This window comes from Haematobia irritans, chromosome 2 (genome assembly GCF_050003625.1).
Source record: "Haematobia irritans isolate KBUSLIRL chromosome 2, ASM5000362v1, whole genome shotgun sequence".
Classification (NCBI taxonomy): Eukaryota; Metazoa; Arthropoda; class Insecta; order Diptera; family Muscidae; genus Haematobia; species Haematobia irritans.
In genome coordinates this window covers 176173932-176186627 of record NC_134398.1, presented here as the reverse complement: position 1 = coordinate 176186627, position 12696 = coordinate 176173932, and the positions used below count along the sequence as shown (strand labels likewise).

Sequence of the window (12696 nt, the reverse complement as noted above, 5' to 3'; positions counted from 1 at the left end):
AAATTTTGACAAAAATTTTTATAGCAAAAAAATTTGACAAAATTTTCTATAGCAACAAATTTTGACAAAATTTTCTATAGAAATAAAATATTGACAAAATTTTCTATAGAAATAAATTTTTGACAAAATTTTCTACAAAAATAAAATTTTGACAAAATTTTCTATAGAAATAAATTTTTGACAAAATTTTCTACAAAAATAAAATTTTGACAAAATTTTCTATAGAAATAAAATTTTGACAAAATTTTCTATAGCATTTTGACAAAATTTTCTATAGCAAAAAAATTTTGAAAAAATTTTCTATAGCAAAAAAATTTTGACAAAATTTTCTATAGCAAAAAAATTTTGACAACATTTTCTATAGAAATAAAATATTGACCAAATTTTCTGTAGAAATAGAATTTTACAAAATGTTCTATAGAAATAAAATTTTGACAAAATTTTCTATAGAAATAAAATATTGACAACATTTTCTATAGAAATAGAATTTTGACAAAATTTTCTATAGCAACAAAATTTTGACAAAATTTTCTACAAAAAAATTTTGACAAAATTTTCTAGCAAAAAATTTTGACAAAATTTTCTATAGCAAAAAAAAATTTGACAAAATCTTCTATAGAAATAAAACTTTGACAAAATTTTCTATAAACATAAAATTTTAACAAAATTTTCTATAAAATTAAAATTTTGACACAATTTTCTATAGAAATAAAATGTTGACAAAATTTGCTATAGAAATAAAATGTTGACAAAATTTACTATAGAAATAAAATAAATTTTCTATAGAAATAAAATTTTGACAAAATTTTTAAAGAAATAAAATATTGACAAAATTTTCTATAGACATAAAGTATTGACAAAATTTTCTAAAAAAATAAAATTTTGACAAATATTTCTATAGAAATAAAATTTTGACAAAATTTTCTATAGAAATAAAATTTTGACAAAATTTTCTACAGAAATAAAATTTTGACAAAATTTTCTATAGAAAAAAATTTTTACAAAATTTTCTATAGCAAAAAAAATTTGACAAAATTTTCTATAGCAAAAAAATTTTACAAAATTTTCTATAGAAAAAAAAATGACAAAATTTTCTATAGCAAAAAAATTTTGACAAAATTTTCTATAGCAAAGAAAATTTTGACAAAATCTGGTTAAGGCAGATTTTTGGTTATATCACGGTAACAAACAAGAGCGCACTATAACGCTTGAATTTCATCACAAATAAATTTATTTCTGAATAAAATAAAAGGAAACTCTTTTTTGGCGTCCAGTGACAATGTCGTCAGCGAATTTATTTTGCTCCAACTCTATTATTGTTTTCTTCAAAAACCCATTGTTTATCAATATTTGCAATTCATTTCAACTATAAACATTTGCATATTATTACAATCTTAATACGAGCTTATTGGACATGAAGATTATGGAATTGGTATTATTAAGTTATTGAAAAGAAAATGCCAGATACCAATCTCCACAAGCCTAACTAGACATAGGTTAAATTACTGGCTAAGGCAAATTTCCATAGTCTTTAGTATAGCGGGGAGAGATGATTCAATTTGGGTCTTATATGTTAATTTATTTATTTGATGTTAACATATTCTCTTTGTTCTATTCCAGACGTCTCAAGGAATTTGGTATATCAGAGGAGAACATAAAGCAACTTATCGAAATGGGTTTTGAAGCCTGGCAAGAACGTTACGAAATCGAATCCAATCAACCTCATAACGATGAATCTATGTGGTTTCTTAAGCATGTTTCACGTCAAAAATCTGAAGAGCTACTGAGCGGGGCTCCAACTGGCACATTTTTAATACGTGCCCGTTCCGCTGGACATTATGCCCTATCGATTGTTTGTAAAAATTGTATCAATCATTGTATTATATATGAAACTGAAAGTGGTTTTGGTTTTGCCGCACCATACAACATCTATCATTCTCTCAAGAAATTGGTAGAACATTATGCCACCAATTCACTGGAAGAACACAACGATACGTTGACAACAACACTTAGTATACCGGTGATGTATTGGCATCAAAATAAGGAGATGATAACGCAACAATTGAAGGAACAAATGGAATTGGAGAGACAACAACAGGAAGTGGAACAACAATTGCAAGAGCATATGATGTTGCCACCATCGGGAACAACAGCATCGGCACCCATAGCTGTGACTGGGGCTGCGGCATTAATGTATTACAATAATGATATGGCAGCTAGTCAAACACCACCCACAGCTACGCCACCCCAAGCACATTCCTACGGCAGCAGTAGTGGTGGCGATAATGGTGGAGGAGCTAGTAGTTATCCTGGCAGTAATCTGTAGTCTCAAAATGCCCGCGTTACATATATACATATATATAAGAGCTTTGAGATGCCCCACTAAATCACCACTTTCGGAACTCCCACGAACTCAAAATTAAAAAGAAACTTTTTTGGAGTAGAGAATGTGCTGCTGGTAAGTAAGTAGTACTGGGAATGATGACTTATGTGCTGAAAATCAATATCAAATATTTGGAAAATCTATCTAATATTGTAAATGTATATATATATGCCTATGTAATTAAGAAAGCAAGTGGTGCTTTGATACGTACATACTTACACACATATATATATATAGAGAGAAAGAACACCCCCCCACTTCAGGTCTAAATAGAGTGCTACAGCTGGCTGTTGATTTTGTACAATTTTTTTCTCCTTTTGCACATTTTGGTTTTTTTCGTTTTTTATTTGGGAGAAAGTCAAAGCTTTACTCCAAATGATTTACATATATATGTAGTATATTTATATAAAAACAAACAAACAAAAGCAAAAGATATCCCTATATGGGTAGAAACATAAAAATTGTTATTATAAGTACTCCCAAGAGTGATTTTCTTCTAATGTCCAAAACAAAAATTGTCAAAAACAAAGAAAGAACGAACGAAAGAAAAAAAATCTCCTGGCATAAATGATAAAGGCATAATTAAGAAAACAGATCTTGGCATTTTTGCGTGATATTTTAAGTGACCATGATGATGTTTAAGTGTAATAATATCGTATAAAATAACAGATATATAAGATATGAATAAATTCCCGAGCTTCCTTTTCCGTTTTCATAGAATTATCCAATTGTCCTCCCTTCTTCCTCCTTTGGAAAACAAAAATCTTAAAACACTCACATATGTAGTAATTCTCTCAACCTCCCTATCCTCTCGATAATTGTTTCGTTTTTTTTTACATTATAATTTAATTTGTATTATAAAAACACACACACACACACCTAAACTATATATTATTTTTTTGTAAATTATTTTTCTTTGTTTTTAATTTGTTCTAAATATTTAATTTATTTAATAAATGATAAAGTTCTTTATAATAATACAACAATACAAATTTTTCTATGCCGGCTATTTTTGTTGTCTCTTCACTTTCCTGCCATATGCTTAGCTTAACCATATATATTTTGTTTTTGTTTCAAGATTTACAATTCTTTTCAAGAAGATTTATAAGGTTTTTGTAGTGTATGTAAAGGTAAATTAATTTAGATTTTCCAAAACAAAAATTATAAATTTGTAAAATTTGTTTCTTCAAATATACGAAATATATAATAAAATAGGAAATTGTCAGAAAAATAGAGAACATAAAACATCCGAAAAATGGATTTTTTATAAATGTTCACAAAAAAGATCACGAAAATGTTACCAATTAAAATCTTAATTGAATTAAAAAAAAAATCAATTAAAATTTTAATTGATTCAACAAATTTTTTAATTGAAACAAAAATCAATTACACAAATTATTGGTATCAATTAAAATTTTTAATTGGATCATTTCTGCGATTGACGACAGAAAAAAATTTCACGAACATCTTTCCAATTAAAAAATATTCAATTAAAATTTTAATTGATTCAACAAATTGTTTAATTGAAACAGAAATCAATTACACAAATTGATGGTATCAATTAATTTTTTAATTGGATCATTTCTGCAATTGAGGACAGAAAAAAAAAATTCAAGAAAAATTTTCCAATTAAAATCTTAATTGAGTTTAAAAAAATATTCAATTAAAATTTTAATTGATTCAACAAATTTTTTAATCGAAACAAAAATCAATTACACAAATTAATAATATAAATTATTTTTTTAATTGGATCATATCGGTGATTGAAGACAGAAAAAAATTTCACGAAATTTTTCCAATTAAAATCTTAATTGAGTTTAAAAAATATTCAATTAAAAATGTAATTGATTCAAAAAAAAAATTTAATTGAAACAAAAATTAATTACACAAATTAATAGTATCAATTAATTTTTTAATTGGATCATATCCGTGATTGAAGACAGAAAAAAATTTCACGAAAATTTTTCCAATTAAAATCTTAATTGCATTAAAAAAATATTCAATCAAATATTGAAGTAATTCAACAAATTTTTTAATCGAAACAAAACACAATTACACAAATTAATAGTATCAATTAGTTTTTTTATTTTTTATTTATTTCTGTGATCAATTAACTTCGTGATTGAATCAGTTTTTTTTTTGTATGTTGAACAAGTTAACATTTCCAATACTTCATTCCATGAATTTTGAGAGTAAAATTTGAAAACTTCTAAAACGATGAAAACTTTCGTTTGTTTTATATTTTTGAAAATTTCAACATTGGTAATCAAGTACTTGCAAAACGATATTTTTTAAATAACAATAAAATAATTAGGTTCTGCTCTCACAGGCCCACTTTGGCTAACAAGTCCTTTGTAATAAATAGAAAAAAGTATCACCAAAATTTTTGCAATTAAAATTTTAATTGAATTTGCATAAATATTCAATAAAAATTTAATTGATTCAAATAATATGTTTTATTGAAACAAAAATCAATCACAAAAATTTATTGTATTAATTTTTTTTTATTGAATAAATTAATTTTTTTATTGAATAAATTAATTTTTTTATTGACTTTGGTGATTGATACCATAGCATTTTAATAAAAAATTAATTGGATCAATTAATTCCATGATTGAATCCAAAAAACAATATTTTTCTGTACATCACAAACGGCGAACTTCTCTTTATGATCAATGCTACCTTACCAATTCTATGCAAATCATAATGAGGAACCTCCATTTCATAGCCGATACCAAATCAAATGGAAGTAAAATGGAGCTACAATTTGTCAGAAATAATATTTGTGATTTATTCGAAACATGCTAACAGATTCCGATTTTTTCTAAAAAGTACATTTTGTTTAAATTAAAAAACAAAAAATTAGACATTTCGAATTTTGTTCATAAATTTTGCGAAAACAAAAACTAAAAAGTTCTAAAAAAATGTGGAATCAATTCAAATAATTTTATTTGGGAAAATGCCACATAATCAATGTAATCCCACTAATTGATACCGGTCATAAGTGTGAATATAGTTGTCTTCAATAACGAAGGTAATTGATTCAATTAATTTTTAATTGAAATTAATCCAAAATTAATAAAAAAAATTAATAGATTATAAATTAAGTCAATTATTTATCTTTGAAAATGTTTAGTGATTTTAATCAAACGTTTTTTTTGTTACCATTTGACAATATAAATATAAAATAATTAAATTATACACAGAAAAAAATTTCACGAAATTTTTTCCAATTAAAATCTTAATTGAGTTTTAAAAAATATTCAATTAAATAATTTAATTGAATCAGCAAATTTTTTAATTGAACAAAAAATCAATCACACAAATTAATAGTATCAATTAATTTTTTAATTGACTGTCAATTAATTTTTTAATTGATACTATCATTTCTGTGATTGAAGACATTTCAATTAAAAAATTAATTGGATCAATTAATTTCGTGATTGAATCAGAATTTTTTTTGTGTGTAGTGTTTGAAAAAACATTGTTGAAATAAATTTCCAAACAAAATTTCTAATATTTGTTGTAATTTTTCCATCGCCATATCTAGAATATTATTTAATTAATTAACCTTATAAACAAAACAAAAACCTTATAACTTCAAATTAGACAACCACAAAAAAATCCTGCTTTGTTTCCAAACAAAATTTGTAATATTTGTTGTAATTTTTCCATCGCCATATCTAGAATATTATTTAATTAATTAACCTTATAAACAAAACAAAAACCTTATAACTTCAAATTAGACAACCACAAAAAATCCTGCTTTGTTTCATTTTAAATATTTTCCTCACATTAAATTATTTATCTTTAAAATTTTGTAAATATTTGTTATAGGCTACTACTACTACTATTTAGTTAACAAATTATTCATAATAATACCCTGCCCCCAAAATAACCATAATGCAATAAAGGAAAAGAAAATATATTTTATATTACTCCTATTTTAAACCAAACCCAAAAACAAAACATATAACAAAACATTGTTTCTATTTATCTAAAAGAAAGAAAAACTTTAAATAAATAAAAACTGTAATCAGAAAACATCAAATGTAATAATTTTTTGTTTCCAAATGATAAGAAAAACTTTAAATTCATATAATTAGCTATTAATATTTAAGATTTATATCTATTATATATTTTTTTTATGCATAAAATAGAAACTATTAAGAAAAGAACAAATTATGTTTTTATGTGTTATATTTTTTTAAAATATATTTTGTAAAGTGAAACCATAAAAATACGAAAAATTTAAACTATAATTTATAGTTAATCCCTTAAAATTGGGATTAATTAAAATCATATTTAACAAGATACGATAAACGATAATATTTGGATAAATTATGAACCAATTTTCCTTTTTTAAATGAAAATTTATAATATTAGCTCTATAGGTACACAGACCATATGTGAAGAAAAATTAAATTTGTATTTTGTATAAACAAAAAAAAAAAAAAAACAAAATAATAATAATATTTTTCACTACACAGTGTGCAAAATTTAAATTTTGATTTTTTTGTTATAATGAATGACAAATGTTTTGAAGAGTTTATTTTTTAGGGATTGTAGTCAACATTTCACTCTTTATTCTTCGTTTTCGACAGTCATATTCACCCCAGCCTACTGCTGCCTCTATTAAATTTTGGCAATATTTCCTCTCGAATAACCAAGGGCCCAATTTAACTTATCTATTTTCAATTTGCATATCCACCATGGACTTATTTTCCTTTATTCTTCATAAATCACCAATAAATCAAAATTAAAAATTAATGGCCAAAAATTCAGGGAAGCCACAAAACTCGAAATACGCAACATTACAAATTATAAATTCTATAGTGTAAAGTTGAAAAGGATAGAGGACATTTCCAAAAAAAGTTTATTTCGAAGTTTTGGTATTTAAAAATTTTTGAAACTTAACCAATAACGAAAAGTTTATTTCGAAGTTTTGGTATTTAAAAAATTTTGAAACTTAACCAATAACGAATCCATAATGTTGATTTAAGTAACTGTATAAGGCCTTTGTAAGGCTTAGTTACATATGAAAATAAATAAATTAAATTAAATTAAACTTTAATTTTAATAAAAAATTTTTGAGGTCGTTAAAATGGACTATTCGGTTTTTTTGAAAATCTCAAAAAAAAAAATAAAAAATCAATAACCTTATTTAGTTTTTTTTTCTGGATATGATATTATTCGACTTTTGAATTATTGTTACTCACAGACTTTGAATTTTGAGATATTACTCCATTAAAATTCAACTAATCGATTTTATATTTCATTGAGTCAATCAATTTAAAAGCATGAAGAAACAATTTTTTGTTGTTGAAAATTTCTTCACATAAATTAACTAATAGCTCCAGAAGCCACTGATATATATATAGATCCTCCACACATATATATCCCTAATTTTTGAAATAAAATCAGAATCTGAAGATGATCGTTAATGTGAGAGAAGTTGTCTAGAACCATTTGAATTCTCATAATCAAAATTTAAATAAATTCCCTGAATTGTACAAAATTTATGAAAATATTGCCCTTAAAGACGTTGGTTGATTAAATAAATTAATAAATAAAAACAATACCCGAGAAAAAATTGAGAGATCTAATTTGATACAATTAGATATTAGTAGATCCGAAAAATGGTAAGATCTAATCATATCTAATTACTATGGAATTAGATCTGATCAGATCTCAAAATTGGCCTAGATCTAATGTCTTAGATGTAATTATATCTGTCCCTATATATTATTGGATCTGATGTTAGATCTGGTCATATATGAAATGATATACATTTATATCTAATTCTATCTCATCATATGTTGGTATATCTGCTTATATCTAAAGGGGCCAATTTTGAGATCTAATCATATCTGATTAGATCCCTCAATTTTTACACGGGTATATAAATAAATTGAAAAGTACATTGTAGGATTTGATTGTAATGTTACATTTCGTAGTTCGTAGTTCGAAATTTCAAATTTTTAAAGATGAAAAAAAAATTAAAAAAAATGACATGCAAATTTACAATCTGTTTATTTTGATAAAGGGATAAAAACTTTTTTATTACGAATGTTTCGTTTAAATTAATTTAATAATAAAAATAATCAAATAAATTGCCCGGCTTAATTCAGGAAATTAAGTGATTTTAATCATGGCTTCATTTTTCCTTCAAATTCCCTGAATTGTACAAAATTTATCAAAATATTGTCCTTAAAGTCGTTGGTTGATCAAATAAATTAATAAATAAAAACAATATATAAATAAATTGAAAAGTACATTGCAGGATTTGATTGTAATGTTACATTTTGTAGTTCGAAATTTCAAATTTTTAAAAATTTAAAAAAAAAATAAAAAAAAATCACATGCAAAGTTACAATCTGTTTATTTTGATAAAGGGGTAAAAACTTTTTTATTACGAATGTTTCGTTTAAATTAATTTAATAATAAAAATAATCAAATAAATTGCCCCGCTTAATTCAAGAAATTAAGTGATTTTAATCATGGCTTCAATTTTTTTGTTGTGAATAAAAAATTATTCAATCAATTACTTGGTTTTAATTTAAAATGTTGTAAAATTTTTAAATGTTTAAAGAAATTTTCTTTGTTTCATTGCAAAATATCCTTTCATTTTGTATTTGATTTGTTCAATCGTTAGGGACAACGTACAAGTTGAGTAACTCAATTAATTCCGGTATTTAAGTTTTGTTTTGATGATTTTTTAATATTTCATGTTTTCCAAAAAAAAAAAAAATTGTTAAATTACTCATACTTGACTACGACTGTTACAATTTTTGTAAAGTAAAGTAATAAGAGGTCAAAAAATGTCCACACCAAAAATATTTTTAATTAAACCTAATAATTTCATTCTAACGGCCATTTTCATGTAGTTCCGTTAGACTTTAACTGGCAGTTAACAGAAAGAAAAATGGAAATATCTTTTCTCCGGTTAACTTTAACTGAAACATTTGCAGCAAAAAATGTCCACACCAAAAACATTTTTAATTAAACCTAATAATTTCATTCTAACGGCCATTTTCATGTAGCTCCGTTAGGCTTTAACTGGCAGTTAACAGAAAGAAAAATGGAAATATCTTTTCTCCGGTTAACTTTAACTGAAACATTTTCAGCAGTTAAGTTTCTAACTGACATATGGAATATATACGCAAGATGACAGATATGTAGATATTACGGTTTAAAAGTTCGTTAGCTAACATAGTACTAACGGAGCTTCATGAATATGGGTGTAAATGTTAGAACTTTCCTCAAACTCTTCCTTTTCCGTTATACACACACACATATTTTAAAGCACACTTGTAGTGATAACTATAATAACCTATAAAACATATAAAAGAAAAAAACTTAACAAATAATGTTGGCTTATTACTGTGAAATTTATTACAAATAATAATTAGTATATCTATACTTCTATATATCTAAGAAAGCAAAAAAACAAAACTAATTGTTGTTACCTAAAATCTTAACCCAAAATTTATTCAACGAATATTGTCATTCGTTAGCATTGAAATGCAATTGAAAATAAATATCGGATTTTTTTTTGTAAGTGACGTCATTGGAATGGGCAATGAAATTCTCCCATGAATACGAACCAAACAATACACCTTTCCTCTATATAGAATATCATATTTCTATCATTTTGAAAACTGATCTATTAATGTAAATTGTTTGACGTCACCAGTAAGTGAAATTTCTGAAAAAAAATATATAGTGTGTAGTAATATTTAAGTAATTAACTATTACGTTTTTTTATATGAAAAAAAATTGGAAAATATATCATAACAATACAAAAAAATTTACAAAATACTTTTGGATAAAATACATATTTTGTATATGTCACCGTTTTTTAAACTAACCAATCAATAAAAATTGGTCCATAAAAATTATTTTGCTTAGTAAAGAGTTGTAGTCTATTATCATGTAATGATGATACCTAACAATCAATTGGTTTTGTATGCCTAATGTTTGTCATTGCAATATCTCAATGACGTAGTATATTTAGCCTGTAGTTATATTTATAAATAATTTCGGCTTGCTTATCAAATTGGAAAAAAACCAAGAAAATTTAATATTGAACATTGAATTGAATGAATTGTTCTGTTTTGTTTTTTTTGTTATTAAATTTAAGTGATCTCTTAATTTAACAAATTAATTAAATTAAAAAAAAAAGTTATCTCATTGGAAAAAGTCTATATATACATATAACTTTAAATATTTGATCTCTTAGCGAAATGGCTAAAAAAAGTGTTTCAAGTGTTCCCTATATATTTCCTACTCATGTAAATATAAAAAAATACTACGTTTAGAGCATATGTAAGACATCTAAGGCCAACACTGGTCAATATAAAAATGTTTTAAATAGCTTTTTTTTGAGGGAGCAAATGACGTCATAAATTCCAAATATCTATATGGTATATATAGATATTTGGAATTTATGACGCCATTTGCTCCCTCAAAAAAAAAAGCTATTTAAAACATTTTTATATTGACCAGTGTTGGTACGAAAAGATCATTAAAAACAAAAATAATTTAAAGCATACTTTAAGGAGGATTTGAAAAACCTACAATATAAGGGCTAGAGGCTCGTCGTCGTATGCTATAAATGTCACAAATATTTAATTAAAAATATTCAAAAAAAAAAATTTACATGTTCCCAGCTACAACTCTTTACTAAGAAATTTATCATATTGTAGAATATTATGAAATTCAACGAAAATTAATTATTAACATATTTCGATGATGCATTGAAAATAATGTATGGACAAATTCAATTCATAAACAAATAACAAAAAATAACAGTTTTTTTTTTTACAATATCCAATAAGCAAAAACTAACAAGAAACAAATATCTATAATGAAAAAAGACAAAGTCTTGCAAAATGGTAAACCATAAAAAAAAACATATTTGTAAAACATTACTATTATAGCTATTAATATTATTGGCAAAAGTGATATTAAAAATAAACAACAACAATGATTTTTTTTGTAGAGTGACCTAATTTTTTTTTAAATCCAAATCTAATTTATAATAAAAATTAAGAAAAAATAAACATTTATTTGTTAGAGTTTTTTTTTATATATGATTTATAATAAAGAAAGAAACCACAATCATACTAATAATAACAATGTTTTAGTTAAGAATTGTAAGCAAATGTGTGCTAAAAAATTATCAACAAACTTATGAAGAATAAAAACAAAATAAAAAAAATCACTATACAGTTTTTCTATTACAAAATTCAAACAAAATAAAAAATAAAATATATATATATGTTTTAAAAGTGCTTCCGTAACCTTAGATCCAAAACTACAGATAAAGCATATTTTAGCTGGCTTTATTTTTGTTTAAAATTTTCAATAGAATTGAAATAGTAAAAAACAGAGATTTAACAATTTCAACAAATAAATAGAATGAAATCATTGCCATATTATTTACATGCAATATTATACACCAATTATATACACACAAAATCCCATTTATTTTGTTGACTTTCCATTACGAAATTAATTCATTTCAATAATTTGTATATGAATTCCATACACGCCGAAAATATTGATATATCTATGCTGAGGGTCAATTAAAAAATTTAATTGAATCACCACTAGTTTGATGTTCTGTATAATACTTTTTTTTTTTTAATTGGCTCTTTGCGTTTTTAAATTACAAATAAAATGTATATTTAAATATTGTATTTTTTTTAGAGTCAATAAATTAAATAAATTTAATTTAAATTTTCTGTTGATAAAATTTTTGATTAATTTGTAATCGATTGTTTCATAATTTGATTTCCGCAATAATTGTTGTATAAAAACCAACTGCAAGATTGCAAATGACATTAAATGAAAAAGGAAGGAAGGACAAGAAATAAACAAAACATAAATTAATGGCTGTTTAATTGTACATGTATTTAACAATAACCTTTATATGACTAAATAAAAAACAAAATAAGAAACACATACAATTAAAGTAAAGGTAACGAACGAATTAAATAAGAATGAATGAAGAGAAAGTTACAAAAACAATCCTACAAAGTTCTGTGAGAATAGCAATTGAAAAATGGAAAATTATGTGCAAGAAATATATTTAATAACATTCAACCCAAGCCCCCTTTTTCTCCCTGCGCCACCCTCCCCAAAAGGTCTTCAAATTCATCTCGTTATTGTTTGTTTAAGCATAATGTATTTATTAAATTTGTCTCGTAATATTAATCCTATTAGTTGTATTTTTTTACATTTGTCCAAAAATTAAGATTTTTTGTATATGAGTTTTTTACAAAAAAAAAAAAAAAAAAAAAAAAAAA

At 24.1% G+C, this 12696-nt stretch overlaps 1 protein-coding gene across 1 annotated transcript in view; it reads left to right on the top strand.

Annotated features, from left to right (window-relative positions):
* Pi3K21B (phosphatidylinositol 3-kinase regulatory subunit alpha) overlaps positions 1-12280 on the top strand; it is a 60391-nt gene extending 48111 nt beyond the window's left edge. The window contains exon 3 of the mRNA XM_075296891.1: positions 1621-12280. Coding sequence (XP_075153006.1) covers positions 1621-2326 — 706 coding nt within the window. The 3' untranslated portion in view covers positions 2327-12280. The remainder of the gene's footprint in view (positions 1-1620) is intronic.
* Positions 12281-12696: the final 416 nt, after the last annotated feature.